Source organism: Heterodontus francisci, chromosome 10, assembly GCF_036365525.1.
Source record: "Heterodontus francisci isolate sHetFra1 chromosome 10, sHetFra1.hap1, whole genome shotgun sequence".
Classification (NCBI taxonomy): domain Eukaryota; kingdom Metazoa; phylum Chordata; class Chondrichthyes; order Heterodontiformes; family Heterodontidae; genus Heterodontus; species Heterodontus francisci.
In genome coordinates, this window is record NC_090380.1 from 66,597,630 (window position 1) to 66,621,488 (window position 23,859).

The window sequence follows — 23,859 nt, forward strand, 5'->3', positions numbered from 1 at the left end:
ACTGTTGGTAGTGTAAGGTTATAAGTGTGCCAAGATGCCCAGTGATATGAGCATATCTTTAATCTTCTGGAATGCTTGTTCTTGGTACGCGCTTGATCTTTTTTGAAAAGTTGTGTCAGTGGTTCTGTGACCTAAATGAGGTAAAAATTTGGCTAATTGATTCACCAGGCCGAAGAGTCTTTGCAGCTGCTGAACAGAAGTAGGAGTAGGGAATTCTGCAATGGCTCGTGTCTTCTGTAGCTCTTCCATTATACCTTTACTGCTTACTATGTGTCTCAAGAAACGGATTGATGTCTTGGAGAATTCGCATTGCTTGTTCAGTGCTAGCCCTGCTTCTTGAAGTCATTGCCAAAATGCTCAAACTCTTTGGTCATGTTCCTCTACAGACCATGTATCAGGATGTTATTTATCCATGTGACAAATAACTCCCTTGAGTGCTTAAGATGTTAGACATAGACCTTTGGAAGATCTCTGCTGCGGAAGTCATCCTAAATGGTAACCAATTGAAACAAAACCTCCCAAATGGTGTTATAAATGTGGTTAGTAATCTTGAGGTCTAAAACAACAGTACCTGCCAAATCCCACCAATGGTGTCAGGTTTGGTAAACATGATGCTCTGAGACAATTTTGCCAAGCTGTCATCCACTGTGGACAGCGGGTGAATTTCATGTGCTACTGCTTTGTTAAGCTGCGTTAAATCCACACAAATACGTTGAGTTCTATTTTGTTTTGGGACAGGATCCATGGCTGAACACCACTCCATTGGCCTCGTAACAGGAGAAATGATACCTATCCTGATCATCTCTTCCAACTGGTCTTGAACTTGGTTCATCAATGGGTGAGGTTTCTTTCTGGATATAAAGATACACTCTGGTCTGGCATCTTCTTTAAGTGTGACTTCTTCAATCTTCTTGATCAGATGCAGGTCTAAGCACGCTTTTCTGCTTAGGAGGGAAAATGTTTGGTTTTGCAAGATGTATAGGGTTTCCATAATTGGTCTCCCTCTATATTGGAGGGTTGTTTGAAGCTTACCTTTCCCATGCAACTATGTGTCCGCCGGTTGTAGACAGTGTCTCAGCAACCATGGCTCTTGCACTGACCGAACTGTGACACTAGCACCTGTGTCCAATTTGAAATTTGTTAGGTGTCTATTTACATAAATGTCCACCGTCCAAAATCATTAATTTCTCCTAGGAAATCTCCTGGTTCCTTTTCTACTGGAAGTTGATGCATTTCATTCACCGCTCTGTGTGAAAGTCTTTTGCTTTGTGATTTTGAGCGAATCAGTCTTGCTCTGGCACATTTTTCCGTAATGGTCTGTCTTTTTACAGTTGAAACATTCCGCTTTACTAGCGGGACAATGCTCCCGTCTGTGGGTCTTCCAGGCTCCACAGCGCTGGCACGGTTTTCCGGTGTCATGCACCTTCTCACCTGTGTGTCTTCTTGATGTTCTCCATCTTTGGCTTCAAGAATTATACAGTCATTGGATTTCTCCTAATCCAAGACTTCCCTTCTGCCTGCAGAACAGCTCTGTTTTGTTTTTGGATTTCAGCCTGCCGTACAATCTGAATTGCCTTCTTGGGTATAAGGCCTTCTTTCGACTGCAAGAGATCTGACAAAGATTCATCAGCTATTCCGATAACTATTTGGTTAATCAGTTCTGCCTTCAATTCTCCATAGTAACATCCCTCAGCCAATCTGTATAGATCATTTATAAAAGAATCTACGGAGTTGCCCATCTTCTGGACTCGCTTGTTAAATTTTGCACTTTCCAGTATTTCGTTGCTGCGTAAATTGAATTATTTGTCGAAGGCTTGTAGCACATTTTCAAATTCATCAGAAGCCTCGTTTATCCCTTGCCTCATAATTATGTCATCCATAACTGCACCCATAGAGTATAAGGAGGTATTTACTTGTTCTGCTTCTGATTTAGTATGCAGCTGGGAATCAATGCTAAATCGTACGAATCTTTTTCTCCATACAGACCAATTTTGCACCTGATTGCATCCTTCCTGATTGTGGAATTTTGAATCCATTCTGTTTTCATCGGCTTTTTAGGGTGTTCCCCTTTCTTTTTAAATTGCTCTGGCTTTAATGGAGGTGTTTGTGCTCTTTCTGGGAGTTTCCCGCACTTTCTCTCCACAGTCTGGTTGAGCAATAGCTGCTGACTCCGCCCAAGTCGCCTTTTTGCTCAAGATCGACCTCGCTCCCCACTTTTCTCAACCCACGCGCTGTTATCCAAAATGGCGCCTTTTAAAAATTCTCTCACCCGATCCTGTACCGTCAACCAGCACCATGACTCAGAATCCGATCGCTGGATCTGGACGTTTTGTTGCAAACCAACACACTGCTGTGGTGTAGTCTGAATGCCTGCACGGCAGACTCACAGACTGTTTGCGCCTTCTTCGGCTGCAGAGCAACTCTGGAGCTCATTGCAGTCCCCCGGCGAGATTTGCTGTTCTCTTGGCAGTACTTCAAGAGGTAAGGTTTTCTCAGTACTCTATGGCCATTTTAACCGATGCTTGATTTCTTGATGAAGTCTCAGAGTCTGGATGAGGTCAACTAATAACTCATTATTTACACATCTCTATTTACACTCTCAAGTCTCTCTAGCTAGTATCCTTCATGCTGCTCTTCTTCCCAAAGTCCATTACCGTGTGACTGTTACATCAACACTGTAGTGGGAGGGGTTGCTCTCGCTGTTTCCAACATTAACCCTCTCAAGTCCTTATACTACAAGTTCCGCTCACACTCTGTTGGACGTGATGGTGGGATAGGAGAGAGGGGTTTAAGGATATGGCTGACAGTGGAGAAAAGAAGCCACATTTATCTTTGCATAGTGGGCAATTTTGGTACAGCAAGTGAGGTCTGATAACGCTTGATGTGGTGCAGTCAAACCTGATGATGGATGTTGGAACTAGCTATGTGCCGGATGGTCTCAAATCTGCAGCCCCTGGACTTGAGGGAGTGAAGATGGAGACCATGTCAGGGATCCCACTGACCAGGATGGGAGAGTGTAAACGTTTTGCAGGAGACATGGGTATCAAAGTTGGATGTGATTGCAACACAAGTCGAGAGTCAGGAGTGCTTCTTGAAGTAAGTTTACAATTTATATTTTCTACCAGCAGTGGAAATCCGGTATCCCTCACAGGAGCTTGGATATCACCAACAGATTTGAATAGAGATCCCTTTACTGGTACACCTAATAGCAATAATTTATAAAAGAACTTAGCAGTACATCTTTGTGCGCTAAGTATCGACTTCCTTGAACTGCATCCAAGAGTAAAAGAGCCGTCATATTCATAGAATAGCGCAGAAAATATACAAATGAAAAATAAAAAGGGCTTTTTGGTGGTTACTGGAACTCTGTGTCTTTGTAAATTGTATCAGAAGTAGAACAAAGGAGGTGAATGGAGAAATCCAAGAACATCTATAGATGTGGATAACTCCAACTGATTAAGATGGAGTGATGACCTGAAGTTTTAGCAAAGGACATATCCAAAGTAATATCTGATCACAACTTAGAACATTTTGAGATGCAAGTACACAAGTCATCCTGTGCCCATTTCAAAAGTAGAGGACCTTGAGGTTCGAGATCTTGAAGTAGGTAATCTGAATTTATCTGAACAAGAGTACACATAGGACAGCAAGTTGACACTTACAATGAAGCCAATACCAAGATCAAAACTTGCATGCATAAGGTCAAAACAGTTGCACAGCATGTTACATTCCTAATAATTGGCAACATCAAGGTAAATTCTTCCAAGTTTTCACAGTGGGGGGTTTATTCATCAGAAAACAGAGATGATTCAAGCTCTGGGTGGTCTGAGAGCTTTGCCTCAAATTAACATATAAGCCAAGGCACTATCAGCAATGAAAATTCAATAACAAACTCCAACTATTTACAGATGCTGATTGACCCACTGTGTATTTCCAAAGATTTCTGTTTTTAACCTAAACACTGCTTGGAGTCTAGATATCGCAAGCTGAATAATAGGGGACAGAGACTCAAAAGATTTGTTTGCACCATGAACACTCTACAACCACTTAGATTGACAGAACCCATGTCAAATACATAGGTGACTACTGATGCATAGGTCTTTAAGCCATGAGCTGAAGAATACAAGGTCATGGAAGAAATCAATGGTTTCTCCCCTCTGAGGCATAATGATATGCCACCTGGCACATGCTGATCCTGTATCACTATGCTTGCAGAACCACTTAAATTTATAACATGTAAATTGCTATTCCAGTTTCAGAAGACAAGTATTCATCTTTATAGAGTAATTTCCATGACTGTGTGCAAAATTTGAAGCCCAGTATTGGTACATATACTTCAGAATATGGAGTTATGGAGTCCAAAACAGGCATTTATTGAGTAATTGTTCCTTGGTTGGACAATTACTCTCCCCTAAAGTTATGTTAAATATATGAGCAACAATCTATTGTTACTGTAGCAACTAAAATGCATTTGGTGATTATTCTAATCTTTATACCAACCTAAGTACATGGGTGGACATCACTGGGAAGTAAAGGTGGTGATTTTATGGGTATGTGCTTTTCCATAGCTGTTGTCCTGTGTATTTTTTCCACTCAGAAGAGTATCAAAATACAATGACAATTTAATCTCTCCTCTGTGATGCATTGTTCATTCCCCATTGGTCTACTTAATGCGCCCCCTTGACATTACCCAAAACTATTACATATCTTTAGATTGTTTTTATCTCCTTTTGTTCATGATGAGCTTAGTTTCTTGGATCAATTACTTCCTCCCTTTACCCTCTCTGGCAAATGTTGCTATATTTATCCCTAAAGAAATTGTAGGTTTAGATTTAAGTAGCGATGACAGGTTTAGATTTAAGTAGTGACAACAATGAAAACTTAAGACTTAAAATTCTATCAATAGGGGTGAAAGTTAAGCTCCAATATTTATAACTTACGGCACAGCGGTGCAGTGGGTAGCACCGCAGCCTCACCGCTCCAGCGACCCGGGTTCAATTCTGGGTACTGCCTGTGTGGAGTTTGCAAGTTCTCCCTGTGTCTGCGTGGGTTTCCTCCGGGTGCTCCGGTTTCCTCCCACATGCCAAAGACTTGCAGGTTGATAGGTTAATTGGCCATTATAAATTGCCCCTAGTATAGGTAGGTGGTAGGGAAATATAGGGACAGGTGGGGATGTGTGTGGTAGGAATATGGAATTAGTGTAGGGTTAGTATAAATGGGTGGTTGATGGTCGGCACAGACTCGGTGGGCCAAAGGGTCTGTTTCAGTGCTGTATCTCTAAAACTAAAACTGAAACTCATGCCAGAAAGTACAAATGATCTCGCAACCAGCAGCTTTCACTTATACCAAGAAATACAGCGCATTCCCAGAGATTAAATCCTTCATTTTCTATGTCTGAGAATGTTTTTTGTTAACTGTACCAAACATTTAGCTAAAATAATTCTGAATGTTTTTGAGTGGGGATTATTGTTCAAGAGAAATATCAAACCAGGTTATACAATACTAATATGGTACGGTTGTGCAGCGGTTATGTTACTGGACTAGTAATCAAGAGTTCAAATCCCACCATGGCAGTTGGGGAATTTAAATTCAGTTAATAGAAGAAAAGCTGGAATAAAAAAACTATCAGTAATGGTGAACATGAAACTACCAGATTGTTGTAAAAAGCCATCTGGTTCACTAATGTCCTTTAGGTAAGGAAACCTGTCGTCCTTACCAAATGGAATATGGCTGACTTTTAACCGCCCTCTAAAATGGCCTAGCAAACCACTCAGTTATATCAGGTTGCTACCTAACTAAACTTTAGGTGTACCTACACCACATGGATTGCAGTGATTCAAGGTGGTGGCTCACCATCACCTGCTCAAGGGCAATTAGAGATGGACAATAAATGCTGCCTTGCCAGTGATGCCCACATCCCATGAACAAACAAAAAAAAGGCAAAAGATAAAAGGACCAATAAAAGTCAATGTTTTAGCAGAAATTCCATTTGAAATGTTAACTTATCTTCAGATGCCAATTAACTTTTGTATATTTGCAGCGTTTGCTTTCTTCCAGATTTCAGTATTCACAGTTTTCAATATGGTTAAGCAAACGTGTTGTAAGCAGAGATTTTGCCACTGGTTACCCTGCTTAATGATGCTGAATTGCATATCAGACTGGAAGTAGTCGGAATATGATTATTGCAAGTTTATACAAAAAAAATGCACCCCATGTGATTATCAAAGTTATCTCTGTACTTTTCATTTATCCCTTTCTCTGTAATACACCACTCCCAAAAAAGGATACTGGCAAGCAATGTTATGTATTCTAATGTTAATTTTTAAGTGTCCAACAAGAGGTGCATAATAGATAATCATGGTCACTCATTCATGTATCTTCTCTCCATCTATTTCATTTCCCCCTTTTCCCTCCTGCTCTTGCTTTGCTGTGACAGGGCGATTCCTTCTCTGACTAAAAGGTAACTGGTGGGAAAGAACTCCTCTTGCACAATGTGGAAAATTCTTAGCCAGATTCTTGCTATGCACAGCGACAGAGGAAAATCCGCCGTTCCTCACAGGTGAATAAGTAAGAGAACATACCAGTCATCTGCCACTTTGTTGTACAACACATTGGTGCACCAACACGTTGCACCATTATTTTACTAGCAATGAATTGACTCAGAACTATAAAATGCACCCAAAGATTAGTATTTTGATGACAAGATATCCCTAGATACAAAATGATCAGGTACATACCTGGCTACAGCTTCACTGTAAACAAAACCTGCATCTGCCCTTTTCACAATTTCAAAACAGAGGTCTGCACCATCCATACTGCAATAAAACAAAGAAAGCACAAATTTAATAGTGTATTTCAAGAAACCTTTCCAGTTTAAGTGAATACCTACACAAAATAATGGGTTGAGAGTTAGTTTAGGATTTTTGTACCATTCACTATGCAGAATAAAATACTCAGTATTTACTTTGTGCAGTATGTGTAAGTTTTGCACTGGTATTGCTGACACTTTCTGCAAAACTAGCACTTTTCTGTCAGACTAACTTTTTAGTTACGCACACAAACTACCATCTCAAGATATCGCCCAAGCTGCTATGATGGTAACTGCCTTATCAGCCAAACACAACTCTTAAGCTTTAAAAGTTTAGATGGAACAAGCAATGTTTAATAATCCATTGAATTTGCAAAATGATAATCTGTTGGATTTGACAATTTCAAGCATGCTTGAAGAGGTTAATTTGGGTAGCATATATTTGAAAGCTCAGTTTTTTTTTCAATATCAGCTGATCTCCTACAACATTGGTTACTGTGAATTAGACATTACACTTTTACAATGCAGGAGGGGTATGTGGAATATGTATCTCCAATGAAGAAATCTGTAGAAGATCTACTTAGTGTTTAACTGGCTCCAATGTAGCAGTGCTCTTTTTAATTAACTGCAGGTACATATGTTTGTTCTCTTCAATATCACATTTACAGACATACTTCACAAAATGGGTGAACAAGTCTTTACCTTTTCTCTCCATCTGTATTAGCTTTTACAGCAAGAGCCAATAAATACACAAGGTTAAACCAATTAGCATAGTTCCTTCGTTAACAAGCATCTTTGCAATAGTACTTAGCACTTCTATAAAGTTCTGCTTAAATATAGAACAGCATTTCAAAGCTTCCCTCCAAATTTGGATAATGGCACAGTCAAGCCAGAATTTGCAGGCAAACTCTTAAAAATCCATAATTTGAGATAAAATTAGCAAGTATTTAGAAATGTATGGATTAATTAAGGTTACCTAACATATTTGTTGAAGGCAAGTCACGTTTGACAAATTTAATAGTTCTTTGATTAAGTGGCTGATTGCGTAGACAAGAGAATTCAGTAGATGTCATGCACATACATTTTCAGAAAGACTTTAATAATATTGTCTCATAAGGGGCTTGTTACAAAAAAACAGAGAAATGTATCAGGAATAAAAAAACTGCTCAACAGACAAAACAAAGGATCATGGTAAAAGAGTGCTGCTCAGATTAAAGGAGGGCTCAGTTCCTGGTCTCAGTATATATAAATCATTTGGACTTTGACATAGGAGCATAATCTCAAAATTGTCTGATAACACAGAAGTAAAGGATTCGGCAAACAGCGAGGACTGTAAGAAACAAACTTTAGGACATAAGCTAATAAAATGAGAAGACTGGTGCAAATGCAATTTAAGATGGAGAAGTGAGACTTAATACATTTTAGAATTATATATCTAATAGCAAAATTTTAAAAGGTGTCAATGAACAGAGACACAGGACTTTAGAAAAATAATTTCCTGAAAGTGCAAGTGCAGATAGCTAATAAGTCATAAAAAGGCCAACAGAATTTTAGGCTTTATAGTTTGAGGCAGGGATACAGAAGTAAAGAAATAATAACACTTTTGTATAAAACATTGGATATGCCACGCAGAGTACTGTGTGCAGCTCTAAGCACCCATTCAAGAAAAGCCATTAAAGTGACAGACAACATACAGTGTAGAATCATTTGGATGTCAGGGTTATGACTTATCAGCTATCTGCACTTGTACTTTCAGGAAATTATTTTTCTAAACCCCTGTGTCTTTGTTCATTGACACCTTTCAGAATTTTTCCATTAGATATATAATTCTAGAATGCATTAACTCTAACTTCTCCACTTTAAATTGCATTTACCACCAGTTGGAAAACTATTGTTAGAGACTCAACATACTGGAACTATTTTCACTGGAGCAGTTGCAACTAAGAGAAGATTTAGTAAAGGATTGTTGGAGCATTGAGTGCTTTGCTATTGGAAATGGGTGAAGCAGAGACAATTGCATCTTTTTAGGGAAAATGGATAGCTAATTAAAGCAAAGATATATAGCTGTAGAGACACAACAGGGCAATGGGGTGAATTCTGGATTGGTCCAGCAAAGAGCTAGCAAACACAATATACTGAATGGACTCCTTCTGTGCTGTAAACTGTTTTGTTCTAATTTCCACTGTTTGTATTAATCATTTCATTTTGCTGGTTGTTTGAATACTGGGATAAACAAATGGAAGAAATGCAGCTGGCATAAGCATTTAGTATACATTATACAATGCAAATATTAAGTAATACCAAACTCCAAAGCTGGAAAATGTCATTTATAGTATGGACTGAAGGGATGAGACACTTGGCAGCTATTTCAAACAGGCATGCTTCTTCACAGTGAGAGACAAGCTCTCAACTGCGGAGCATGACCTTGAAGGAAACAATGCTGCATTGAAACTCATGTCTGCAACCAGATCACGAGTATGTGACTAACAGTTTATTGGAAAGGGCAAGTGGGGCGGCAGTAGTATGACAAAAAAAACAGAATAAAGAAACTTTAACAGAAGTAATTTTTGGACATATGAACAGCACCTGCCCTAGGTCCCGCTGTTGGTCCATTCTAAGCAAGAGATAATGGGGAAGCAACATGTATAGTTAATGCTTATCAATCACCAGTCATCATTTTCTGTGATAAAAATGAATCCAAACCTCATGCTCAATGGTACAGAAATAGTGTAACTAAGACACAACAGCACTGGTGCCAGAATACAACTCTACCCGAAACACGAGCTGGGTGAGTCATATTTTTGCTTCCTAGTATTAGATTGCTTTGTGGAGTGCTGCAATTGACTTTGTTCTTGTTCCAAATTTATTACTCAACTGTATTGGTTCATCTCAGACTTTCCTAGATATTTCTACAAGGAGACACAAAAGTCTTCAATTTATACAGTAGCTGATATGTACTGATTCCTACGGACCCCTTGTTAAGCCATGACATTTTCATAGCCTCTGTAGAGCAACTCTAAGCCATACTGTTTTTATGGGCTCCATATGGGAACGAGCACTATACAATATAAATATCAATACCAAACTTCAAGGTGGAAAATTTCATTTGTCGTACATGTAACATGCTGCATTTAAAGAATAAACAACCCCCTTGAATAAAGTAACTTTTTCATTAAACTCTCAAAAATTCCTGTTTTAGAATGCAAGATGTCTGACAAGAAAATATGGGTTACTTCCTGCTTGTAAAACTGGATTCCATGGGGGTTTATTCTTTGTAATTCTTCATCAGTACGCAGAAATGGAGAAGAGGTATGGCTTGCAAACATAAAATCATGGCATAAAAACAAGAAATGCTGGAAATACTCTGCAGGTCTGGCAGCATCTGTGGAGAGAGAAGCAGAGTTAACGTTTCAGGTCAGTGACCCTTCTTCAGAACTGGCAAATATTAGAAATGTGAAAGGTTATAAGCAAGTAAAGTGGGGGTGGGGCAAGAGATAACAAAGGAGAAGGTGTAGATAGGACAAGGTCACAGAATAGCTGACCAGAAGGTTGTGGAGCAAAGGCAAACAATATGTTAATAGTGTGTTGGAAGACAAAGCAGTAGTACAGATAGGGTGTTAACGGACTGAAAATTGAACAGCAGCATGAAAAAAAAGGTGGGTAAGCAAACTGAACTAAGATGAAATAAAATAAAATAAACACAAAAAATATATAAAAAAAGAAAAAAATAACTAAAAATAAAAGTAAAATGGGGGGCCCCGTCATGCTCTGAAATTACTGAACTCAATGTTCAGTCCAGCAGGCTGTAGTGTGCCTAATCGGTAAATGAGATGCTGTTCCTCGAGCTTGCATTGATGTTCATTGGAACACTACAGCAATCCCAGGACAGAGATGTGGGCACGATGCCACTACCAAACGCATCTTCCCCTCCCTTCCCTTGTCAGCATTCCGAAGGGATCGTTCCCTACCTGACACCCTGGTCCACTTCTCCATTACCCCCACCACCTCGTCCCCTTCCCATGGCACCTTCCCCTACGATCGCAGGAGGTGTAGTACCTGCCCATTTACCTCCTCTCTCCTCACTATCCCAAGCCCCAAACACTCCTTTCAGGTGAAGCAGCGGTTTACTTGTATTTCTTTCAATGTAGTATACTGTATTCACTGCTCACAATGTGGTCTCCTCTACATTGGGGAGATCAAACACAGACTGAGTGACCACTTTGCGGAACACCTCCGCTCAGTCTGCAAGCAGGACCCCGAGCTTCCGGTTCCTTGCCATTTCAACACTCCCCCCCCTGCTCTCATGCCCACATCTCTGTCCTGGGATTGAAGCAGTGCTCCAGTGAACATCAACTCAAGCTCCAAGAACAGCAACTCATTTACCAATTAGGCACACTACAGCCTGCCCAAATGAACATTGAGTTCAATAATTTCGAAGCATGATGGGCCCCCCCATTTTACTTTTACTTTTAGTTATTTTTTTCTTTAAAAAAAAAATTTTTTTTTGTGTTTAATTTATCTTAGTTTGTTCAATTTGCTTACCCACTGTTTTTTTTCGTGTTTGTAATTGCAGTTGTTCAATTTTCAGTCCGTTAACACCCTATCTGTACTACTGCTTTGTCTTTCAACACACTATTAACATATTGTTTGCCTTTGCTCCACGACCTTCTGGTCAGCTATTCTGTGACCTTGTTCTATCTACACCTTCTCCTTTGTTATCTCTTGCCCCACCCCTGCTTTACTTGCTTATAACCTTTCACATTTCTAATATTTGCCAGTTCTGAAGAAGGGTCACTGACCTGAAACGTTAACTCTGCTTCTCTCTCCACAGATGCTGCCAGACCTGCTGAGTATTTCCAGCATTTCTTGTTTTTATTTCAGATTTCCAGCATCCGCAGTATTTTACTTTTATAATAAAATCATGGCATACTGTTTTGAATGGCAGAACCTGTTGAAGGCCATAAAGAAAATTCTGCAGACAGAAAAGTAACACTGAAACCATAAATATGTTTTGCAATGCAGTATTATTTCCTCACATTACAAGCACATATGACAAATTGTAGGTTGGCACCTAGTTGAGTCTCTTCAAATGACATTGATAGCTACAAGGCGGCTAATAAGGCCAAGTCTCAGACTTCTCAGCAAGCCACAGGATTCTGATGGAAAACACTGTTAATACACATTTTAATTGCAGAAACTGTATTGTAATGATAAGTTTAATTATTTTCTTGTGAATTTGCCATTCAGGTACGTACAAATCAAACACACTCCAACTGATCATCAGGAACACTGAAGCTTTCATTTTCATCACCATTCCCATCTCAAACTCCACTCCTTTGTCACTAATTTCACCATCCTCTCTAGCCACCCAATAAGGCTGCAATAGGTTGTGCAAAATCTTGGCAGCCTGACTGAGTGAGAACGTCACATCCTCTCCATCACTAGACTCAATACATACACTTCTGCAACAATGGCCACAGATGATCCTGTACTGAAATTTGGGTAAAGCGTTCATCATAGAATCATACAGCACAGGTGGTTATTTGGCCATTAATGTCTGTGCCAGCTCTTTGAAAGAACTATCCAATTTGTCCAGTTCCCCTGCTCTTTCCTCATAGCACTGAATTAGAATTAGAATATTACAGCGCAGTACAGGCCCTTCGGCCCTCGATGTTGCGCCGATCATCTGACCTACACTATTCCATTTACATCCATATGTCTATCCAATGACCACTTAAATGCCCTTAAAGTTGGCGAGTCTACTACTGTTGCAGGCAGGGCGTTCCACGCCCCTACTACTCTCTGCGTAAAGAAACTACCTCTGACATCTGTCCTATATCTTTCACCCCTCAACTTAAAGCTATGTCCCCTCGTGTTTGCCATCCTCATCCGAGGAAAAAGACTCTCACTATCCACCCTATCTAACCCTCTGATTATCTTGTATGTCTCTATTAAGTCACCTCTCCTCCTCCTTCTCTCTAACGAAAACAACCCCAAGTCCCTCAGCCTTTCCTCGTAAGACCTTCCTTCCATACCAGGCAACATCCTAGTAAATCTCCTCTGCACCCTTTCCAAAGCTTCGACATCCTTCCTATAATGCGGTGACCAGAACTGCACGCAATACTCCAGGTGCGGCCTCACCAGAGTTTTGTACAGCTGCATCATGACCCCGTGGCTCTGAAACTCGATCCCCCTACTAATAAAGGCTAACACACCATATGCCTTCTTAACAGCCCTATTAACCTGGGTAGCAACTTTCAGGGATTTATGTACCTGGATACCAAGATCTCTCTGCTCATCTACACTACCAAGAATCTTCCCATTAGCCCAGTACTCTGCATTGCTGTTACTCCTTCCAAAGTGAATCACCTCACACTTCTCCGCATTAAACTCCATTTGCCATCTCTCAGCCCAGCTCTGCAGCCTATCTATGTCCCTCTGTACCCTACAACACCCTTCGACACTATCCACAACTCCACCGACCTTCGTGTCATCCGCAAATTTACTAACCCACCCTTCTACACCCTCATCCAGGTCGTTTATAAAAATGACAAACAGCAGTGGCCCCAAAACAGAACCTTGCGGTACACCACTAGTAACTAAACTCCAGGATGAACATTTGCCATCAACCACCACCCTCTGTCTTCTTTCAGCTAGCCAATTTCTGATCCAAAGCTCTAAATCACCTTCAACCCCATACTTGCGTATTTTCTGCAATAGCCTACCGTGGGGAACCTTATCAAACGCCTTACTGAAATCCATATACACCACATCCACGGCTTTACCCTCATCCACCTGTTTGGTCACCTTCTCGAAAAACTCAATAAGGTTTGTGAGGCACGACCTACCTTTCACAAAACCGTGCTGACTATCGCAAATGAACTTATTCTTTTCAAGATGATTATAAATCCTGTCTCTTATAACCTTTTCCAACATTTTACCCACAACCGAAGTAAGGCTCACAGGTCTATAATTACCAGGGCTGTCTCTACTCCCCTTCTTGAACAAGGGGACAACATTTGCTATCCTCCAGTCCTCCGGCACTACTCCTGTCGACAATGACGACTTAAAGATCAACAACAACGGCTCTGCAATCTCCTCCCTGGCTTCCCAGAGAATCCTAGGATAAATCCCATCTGGCCCAGGGGACTTATCTATTTTCACTCTTTCCAAAATTGCTACCACCTCCTCCTTGTGAATCTCAATCCCATCTAGCCTAGTAGGCTGTATCTCAGTAATCTCCTCGGCAACATTTTCTTTCTCTACTGTAAATACTGACGAAAAATATTCATTTAACGCTTCCCCTATCTCCTCTGATTCCGCACACAACTTCCCACTACTATCCACTGAAGATATCGCCTTCTCCAGTATATATGAAATTCCCTTTTGAAAGGGAAAATTGAATTTGCTGCCATCACCTTTTCAGGTAGTGCATCCCAGCTCATAACAGCTAGCTGGGAAAAACAAATCCTCATTTCCCTTCTGGATTTTTTGCAAATTATCTGAAGGGCGGCACAGTGGCGCAGTGGTTAGCACCGCAGCCTCACAGCTCCAGGGACCCGGGTTCGATTCCGGGTACTGCCTGTGTGGAGTTTGCAAGTTCTCCCTGTGTCTGCGTGGGTTTTCTCCGGGTGCTCCGGTTTCCTCCCACAAGCCAAAAGACTTGCAGGTTGATAGGTAAATTGGCCATTATAAATTGTCACTAGTATAGGTAGGTGGTAGGGAAATATAGGGACAGGTGGGGATGTTTGGTAGGAATGTGGGATTAGTGTAGGATTAGTGTAAATGGGTGGTTGATGTTCGGCACAGACTCGGTGGGCCGAAGGGCCTGTTTCAGTGCTGTATCTCTAATCTAATCTAATCTAATCCTTTGGTTACTGACTCTCCTGTCAGTGGAAACAGTTTCTCCCTACCTCCCATATCAAAACTCAATTGTGAGCACCTCTTTTAAATCTCCTCTCAACCTTCTCAATTCTAAGGAGAACAATTCCAGTTTCTCTTTCCAGATAACTGAAGTCCCCGGTACCATTCTGTTAAATCTCCGCTGCATCCTCTCTTAAGACCATGATATTCTTCCTATAGCGCCAGAATGGACACAATAATCTAGCTGAGGCCTAACTGGTGATTTATAAGGATGCTATGCATTTTTAAACAGCTTTAACAACTTGTCCTGCCAACTTCAAAAGATTTGTGTTTGTAAACCCCTATTTTTCTCTGTTCCTGCACAGCCTTTAAAATTGCACCATTTAATTTATATTACCTCTTATTTTTCCTTCCATGCTGCACCACTTCACATTTCTCTGAATTAAATTTCATCTGTCCTTGTCGGTCCATTTTACTAGTCTGTCTCTGTACTCCTGAAGTCGATTATCCACAGGTGTTTATTGCACTTCCAAGCTTTATCTCATCTGCAAACTTTGAAATTATGTTCCCTTTACCAAAGACCCAAAACATTGATATACATCAAGAACAGCAGTGGTCTTAATACCAACCTGAGGGACACCACTACATACTTCCCTGCAGTCTCAAAAACAACCATTGACTACTACTCTCTGCTTTCTGTGTCTCAATTTTCATGCTACCACTGCCTCTTTAATCCACGGGCTTCAATCTTGCTAACAAGTTTATTATGTGGCACTTGAACACGCACCTTCTGAAAGTCCATATACAAAGCATCAGCTGTACAGCCTTCATCAACACTCTCGATTATTTAATTGAAGAACTCAATCAAGGTCGTCAGCCGCAACCTGCCTTTAACAAATCCACGCTGCCTGTCATTTCTTTTTAAACACACGTTCTTCCAAGTGACAATTAATTTGCTTTGTGCAGGTAAGCAGGATAGTTTAAGTGGATTAAAGTTCAGCATAATTCCTGGACATAGTTGGAAGTCTCTACTACCAGTAACTCTTGCACACAGGTCCTTGGAGGTTAGGTAAATGAGGTATGTCTCTGTGAAAGAAAATTAAATAGAATCCATGAGGTAAAGAGAATCTGTACCTCTCTAAATTTCTCAGCAACTTGTTTTGTGGAGACTTGCAAATTTCCATGCATGCCAAATATGCCAGAGGAAAAGAGAAGAGTATACAAGACTTGTAGTCTTGGAACATAAAAAACTTTAGCCAGCTTGATGTTGTGAAGTGATATCTGAATATCAGATTTTGACTGAATACAGCTTTAAGAAACAAAAAATAGGAGGTGTAGGCCATATGGCCCCTCAAGGCTGCCCCATCCCCCATTCAATAAGATCATGGCTGATGTCAAGAGCAGATGAAAACCAACTATAAATTATAGTATTTTTTGAGCACTTGGGTGTTGTCAGCTGCCATTAGACAGAGTACAAATAGTAGGAACTAGGATAACAAATAAGTTAAAAACTCAGTTCTTAATGTGCATATTGACCCTTTTGCTGAGTACGGTATATTTTTACTGAAGAATCTTTTGAATTTGACAAAAGCCATTTTTTTTCTCTGATCTCTGTATATACACAGCTTGTTAAGTTGTTTTACTTCTGTGTTCAATTTGATAAAATGGAGGGGGAGATCACCACCAACTCTAACATGTGGTAAGGCCAACAGGAGGTGGGACAGCTACTTGAAGGGGTCCAGTCACATGACTTAGAAGCCATTTTGTTTTGGCCTGCCTAATTCTGAAACAGTTTCAGTTAAAAAGAACAGCTCGTACAAGAAACAGCTGCCTTGAAGCCATGCACCTCTATCTCCGGGGCCTGCACAGTCTGTTAAGCAGCAAGAAATCTGTCTCTGCTCTTTGCCAGTTTCTCTCTCGTCAGAAAGGGTGAAATCAGAAGCTGAGCTGCCTCAGCTTGTCTCCAAAAGTGCATAAGAAAGTTAAAGAGAAGAGATTTTCTACGACTCCTACTCCACTCAGCATTTCCAGTCGGCTTTGGATTTTTATATTAGTTTAAAAAAGACTTTGGTTTCAACTGGGACCCTGTCAGTTTGTAATTAAGCTATTTTCTACTTGGTAAACGTCCTTGCCCTTTTGATGCCTTTACCTTTCCTTGTATGTTCGTGAGCGTGCGTTGCGAAGTTAACCCCCTCCCGAGTTTGAGTGTGTGTTAACAAACCATACTTTTTTTTTTTTTTAAAACAGTGCTGTTGCAGTCCTTTCAAAGTCAGGGCTCACAGACTGAGGGAGTGGAGTATTACACCACCAGATTTTTTTTTTTAAAAAGGGAAAAACTTAAATCAAGATCTGCTTATGACAGGTTATTGAAAATAGAGAAATTTGTTTTCAAAGTTAACTACCTGTTCTTAACACTGATCATTCACCTTAATTCCGCTTTCCCACCCAATCCCCATATCCCTTGATTTTCTTAGAGACTAAGAATTAATCTATCTCATCCCTGACTATACTCAACAACTGATCAGCCACAGCATTCTGGGTTACAGAATTCCAAAGATTCACAACTCTGAGTGAAGAAATTCCTCCTCATCTCAGTCCTAAATGATCGACCCCTTTAGGGGTCCTCCAGGTCTAGACTCTCCAGCCAGGGGAAATAGCCTCTCAGGATCTACTCTGTCAAGCCCCTGTAGAATGTGTATGTTTTAATGAGATCATCTCTCATTCTTCTGAACTCCAGAGAGTATAGAAACAATTTACTCACCCACTCATCATAGGATAACCCTCTCATCCCAGAAATCAATTTAGTGAACCTTCACTGCACCATCTCCAAGTCAAGTGCATCGTCCTTGGATATGGAGACAATAACTGTGTCCAGTACTCTAGATGCAGTGTTGTCAAAGCCCTGTACAACTGTAGCAAGGCACAACTCCAGCTCATTCATGAGCTGGTGAATGTGGAATAAAGGAAGAAAGTCAGACCTATGAGTTTTTCCTTTGTCACCGTGGCTAGATTTGAGATTGTTTTTAAAGTGGAGAAGGGAGGGGAATGAAAAAAAGAGAAAGGGGAATGCATGGAAATGCACTTGGTATTTTTCCTCCTTTAATCACATTTCACATCTGGATGGTAGATGGGAGGGGCCTGGAACATGCCCTTATGCAGGTGTCTTATGGTTCACAAATTAAAGCACATATGAGAAATAGCAGCATTTGGAAACACAACCTTCTTGAGTCAAACATTCATCTTCTTAGATACTTAATGCTGAAGGTCTGCATAATGAGGAGTAAGTACAGACAACACCTTGGGCACTTGGATGTCAAGTTCTACAGAGTACTACGACAGAGCACTAAACGTGGGGAATTTGGTGAGTGAGGGAATTTTAAAGAGTTTTAAGGGTTGACCTCTTTCTAAAATTTAGTTAATTTTTGTATTTAGCATTTAACTTTAAACCTGTAGTTTCTTTCACATTATTAATCAGAGGTAAACATTTGCACAGTTAATAAGATGGCTAGTTAGAACTGGTACCTGCAGTCAGCAGAGGCTGACTCAGGTCTTTGGAATCTTTGCTACTATGAATACAGGAGGCTTTTGCTAATGCATGGAGTCCAGTTCTAAGGAGTACTTCAACAGAGTACTAAACTGAGGGAATTCGGTGCAGTAAGGGAAGAGTTGCTGTCCTGGTATTTTTTTTAAAACAGTAGTCTGAGAGAGGGAGACAGTGAGATCTGAGACCTAAAGGCATTAATTAAAATTAATAGTTTAAATAAGGTACTCGCTAGGTTCTAAAAGAGGGAAGAGAGATTTTATTTAGATCGTGGAGGGGTAGCTGAGACCTGTTGCTTGCAATTCATGTGCCATGTAGGAGTGAGTGTCAGGACACTTCATGTGTCTTGGGAGACCACATGTGTAGGAAGTGTCTCCAGCTGCTTGAGCTTGAGCTCAGGGTCTCAGAGTTTGAGAGGCAGCTGGAATTACTGCAGAGCATCAGGGAGGCAGAGAGTTTCTTGGATCGTATGTTCCAAGAAGTGGGCACCCACAAACAGAGAGTGCTCAGGATAGCAGATGTATGGCCACCCAGAAAAGTAGGAAGAGGCAGGAATTGAAGGAGTCTTCAGGGTGTGTGCCACTCTTAAACAAGTACTCAGCACTGGAGACTGCTGAAATTGACAACGCCTTGATGGAGTGCAGTCCAGACCATGGCACCAATGGGGAAGAGACTGCATAAGGGGAGAACAGCAAAACACAAATGTAGTTAGGCACAGTGGCGCAGTGGTTAGCACCACAGCCTCACAGCTCCAGGGACCCGGGTTCGATTCCGGGTACTGCCTGTGTGGAGTTTGCAAGTTCTCCCTGTGTCTGCGTGGGTTTTCTCCAGGTGCTCCGGTTTCCTCCCACAAGCCAAAAGACTTGCAGGTTGATAGGTAAATTGGCCATTATAAATTGTCACTAGTATAGGTAGGTGGTAGGGAAATATAGGGACAGGTGGGGATGTTTGGCAGGAATATGGGATTAGTGTAGGATTGGTATAAATGGGTGGTTGATGTTCGGCACAGACTCGGTGGGCCGAAGGGCCTGTTTCAGTGCTGTATCTCTAATCTAAAAAAAAACATAGGAACAGGTGTAGGCCATTCAGCCCATCAAGCCTGCCCTGCTATTCAATATGATCATGGCTGATCATCCACTTCAATGCCTTTTTCCTCATACTATCCACACATCCCCTTATGCCATTTGTATTTAGAAATCTGTCAATCTCTGCTTTAAACATACTCAATGACTGAGCTTCCACAGTCCTGTGGAGGAGAGAATGCCAAAGATTCACAACCCTCTGAGTAAAGAAATTTCTCCCCATCTCTGTCCTAAGTGGCTTTCCCCTTATTTTGAAATTGTGACCCCTGGTTCTATACTCCCCAACCAGGGGAAACATCTTACCTGCATCTACCTTGTCTATTCCTTTAAGTATTTTGCAGGTTTCAATTAGATCACCTCTCATTCCTCGAAACTCTAGAGCATACAGGCCCAGTTTCCCCAATCTCTCTTCATAGGACAGTCCCACCATCCCAGGAACATGTCTGGTGAACATTTGTTGCACTCCCTCTATGGCAGCAATACCCTTCCTCAGGCAAGGGGACCAAAACTGCACACAGTACTCCAAGTGTGGTCTAACAAAGGTTCTATACAATTGAAGAAAGACTTCACTACTCCTGTACTCAAATCCTCTTGTGATAAAGGCTAACATACCATTTGCCTTCCTAATTGCTTGCTGCACCTGCATGTTAGCTTTCAGTGACTTATTGACAAGGACACCCAGGTCCCTTCGTACATCTATACTTTTTAATCTCTTACCATTTAAGAAATACTCTGCACATCTATTCCTCCTACCAAAGTGGATAACCTCACATTTTTCCACATATTCCATGGTACAGGAAGCCATTCAAGTGGAGGGAGAAAAAAGGAATTTAGTGGCAGTAGGGGACGGTATACTCAGGGGGATTGACACTGTTCTCTGCAGCAAAGAGCGAGAGTCTAGATGGCTGTGTTGCCTGCCTGGTGCCAGGGTTCGGAACACCTGCTCAGGGCTGGAGAGGAACTTACAATGAGAGGGGGAAGATCCAGTCGTCAGCGTCCATGTAGGTACCAACGACATAGGCAGGACAAGGAAAGAGGTCTGCATTGTCAGTATGAGGAACTAGGCACCAAATTAAGCAGAATCTCAAAGGAAATAATCTCTGGATTATTACCTGAGCCACATGCAAATTGGAGTAGGGCAAATAAGATTAGAGAAATGAATGCTTGGCTCAAAGACTGGTATGGTAGAAGTGGGTTCTGGTTTGTAGGGCACTGGCACCAGTACTGGGGAAAGTGGTGGCTATACCATTGGGACGGTCTACACCTGAAGCGTGCTGGGGCTGGTGTTCTAACAAACCGCATAACTAGGGAAGTAGAGAGGGATTTAAACTGAGTAGTGGAGGCAAGGGATCGAATTTGAAAAGATATGGTAAATCAAGGAGTAGAGACAAGGCAAGAGAGAAAGGTATTAATATGAGAAATGATAAACAGACTGTGACAAGAAGGGACAGAGCATACAAATCTAAAAGTAAATGAACAGATAAGGCTAGAGGTTACAAGAATAATAAAAGGACACAACTAAAGGCGCTGTATCTGAATGCACATAGCATTCAAAACAAAACAGATGAATTGAGAGCTCAAATAGAAATAAATAAGATCTGATAGCCATTACAGAAATATGGCTGCAGGACGACATAGATTGGGACTTGAATACTGAAAGATACTTGGTATTTAGGAAGGACAGGAAGCTAGGAAAAGATGGAGGGGTAACTCTGTTAATTAATGATGGTATTAGCGCAATAGAGAGGGATGACCCAAGTTCAGGAGACCAGGATGTAAAAGCAGTTTGGGTAGAGATGAGAAATCATAAAGGCAAGAAATCACTTGTGGGAGTGGTGTACAGGCCACCTAACATTAACCACACTGTGGGACGGGGTATAAAGGAAGAAATAATGGCAGCTTGTCAGAAAGGTACAGCGATAATTATGGGGGATTTTAACCTACATATAGACTGGAAAAATCAGATGGGCAGAGGCAGCCTAGATGAAGAATACATAGAATGTTTTCGGGATAATTTCTTGGAGCCAACCAGAGAGCCGGCTATACTAGACCTGGTATTGTACAACAAGATAAGAATAATTAATGACCTCACGGTTAAGGCACCCCTAGGTAGCAGCGATCATATGACTGAATTTTACCTGCAGTTTGAGGGAGCAAAGAGTGGGTCCAAGACTAGTATTTTAAACTTAAATAAGGGCAATAATGAGGGCATGAAAACAGAACTAGCTAATGTGAACTGGCAAATCAGGTTAAGGGATAGGTCAATAGAGATGCAGTGGCAGACATTTAAGGGGATATTTCAGAATACGCAGAATAGATACATTTCAACAAGAATGAAAAATTCCAAGGGCGGGACCTGCCATCCGTGGTTAACTAAAACAGTTAAAGATAGTATCAAACTTAAAGAAAAAGCCTATAATACCGCAAATATGGGAGGCAGGTCAGAAGATTGGACAGAATATAAAAAACAGCAAAGAATTTCTAAAAGATTGATAAGGAAGGTAAAATTAGAGTACGTGAGAAAGCTAGCTAGAAATATAAAGACAGATAGTAAGAGTTTCTATAGATATTTAAAAAAGAAAAGTTAACAAAGTGAGCGTTGGTCCAACAGAAAGTGAGTCTGGGGAATTAATAATGGATAATAAGGAGATGACAGATGAATTGAACAGATATTTTGCATCGGTCTTCACCATTGAGGATACAAGTAACAAGTATTAGCTGCAAGTTAGGAAATGGCAGGGAGGGAGGAACTCAAGAAAATTACAATCACCAGGAAAGTGGTACTGAACAAATTGTTGGAGCTGCGGGCTGACAGGTCCCCGGGTCCTGATGGACTTCATCCTAGGGTGTTAAAAGAAGTGGCTAGTGAGATAGTTGATGCATAAGTTTTAATTTTCCAAAATTCCCTAGATTCAGGGAAGGTTCCTTTAGATTGGAAAATAGCAAATGTAACTCCTTTATTCAAAAAGGGAGATAGAAAGCAGGAAACTACAGGCCAGTTACCTTCACATCTGTCTTAGGGAAAATGTTGGAAGCTATTATTAAAGATGTTATAGCAGGGCATTTAGAAAAATTCACATTTTTTTCACTAGTGTAGCAGGGAATAGGCACCAGCATACAGAAGTAGAAAAGAGTGATAAGGAGCATAAAACAGTGTTGGATAGTACTACAGAAGTAAGTAATGCCATATTATTTAGCAGCAGACTGAGAAGGACTACCAGGAATACAAAGACAGATTTCGAAAGCATGTATCTAAACACACATTGTGACGAATAAGGTTGATGAGTTACAAGCGCAAGTGGGAATATGATGTAGTGGCAACAAGGGAAACGTGGCTTAAAAATGTTGAGGATTGAGTGCTTAATATTCACTGCTACAAAGTGTTCAGAAAAAATAGTGTTACGACTGGGTGAGGAAGAGGTCTCAGGCTCCCCTTTCGCCCCTACTCTGGTTTGACAACAGAGTTTATCCTTTTTTAACACAGTGATTTAACTTATCGTCTCAGTGAGCACTTGCTCCTGTTCCTCTAGTATAGTTGCATATGAACCAGACAGGCTTTCTTGAGTTTAAAGAAGAAAGATGTAATTTTATTAACCTTATCACTCTAAACCAGTAAAAATTACTAAAAATAAGCTATGCATCCATGCCCACATTCACATAAGAGCCCCACACACACACACAGATTACAGAGGGAAAAACCGAGTTGGGAGGTTGGAGTAGAGTCTGTAATAAATGGAATTGAAATACAGTTCAGTGGTCTGAGTTTTTAGTTGAAATTGTAGTCCTGAAGTCCTTGCTGGGCCATATGCATGTTTGCAGACTTGCTTGTATCTTAGTTGTTGACTGTGCTGAGCTGCAGGTTTGAGGTTTTGCCAGCTGCAGTTTGAGATTTATCTGGATTTCTACTGGAGAGAGGGAGGAGAGAGTGCTGTTCCCTTGCTCGCTTCCAGTTACAGTCTGCCTTCTGAGTCACAATCTCTCAGAGTTGCATAGTCATATGACATGACCACCTGTGTGTTTTAATGCGTTTCGTCTGGAATTTCCTCTGAAATTCAAGGTTCTCCGCTCAGGCTGCCTAGACATACTTGGTTTGGTGGGGGGTGGGGGGGATTGGTTCTTTCAAAGTCAATGGCTGTCAATGGCTTTTGACGACCACATATTGACAAGGCTGTCTCGGATAACTGAATCAGAGTGCACCCCATTGTTCTGGTTAGGCTGAGTCAATCAGGTTTGTCTCTAGTCTACTCAGTTGCTGCTTCATGTGCAAATTGCCATGACCATCTTGGCTGCTAGTTTTTCTGTTTAAAAAAGTTATTTGTAACAATTTCCAGTAAAAGTCTCAGGCAAAGCTCTACGCAATGAAATTAATATTTTCCATTTGACGTGGGGTTTTCATCACAATAGCGAAGGGAAAAAAAAGGAGGTGGGTTGGCAGCACTGATTTGGAAAGACATTGTAGTGTTGGAAAGAGAGGATGTCCTTGAGGGGACAAGGACAGAATCCATTTGATTAGAGTTGAGAAACAAAGGTATGATCATACTACTGGGGATATTCTACAGACCTCA

At 40.9% G+C, this 23,859-nt stretch overlaps 1 protein-coding gene across 5 annotated transcripts in view; it reads right to left on the minus strand.

The window, feature by feature from the left end:
• Window positions 1–23,859, minus strand: part of caska (calcium/calmodulin-dependent serine protein kinase a) — a 615,545-nt gene that overhangs the window by 409,333 nt on the left and 182,353 nt on the right. For 4 of the 5 annotated variants that reach the window (XM_068040667.1, XM_068040665.1, XM_068040664.1 and 1 more), the window contains exon 4: window positions 6,738–6,815. The exons of the other annotated variant lie outside the window; for it this stretch is intronic. In XM_068040667.1, the coding sequence (XP_067896768.1) occupies window positions 6,738–6,815 (78 nt within the window). The remainder of the gene's footprint in view (window positions 1–6,737; window positions 6,816–23,859) is intronic. 5 annotated transcript variants of the gene reach the window in all.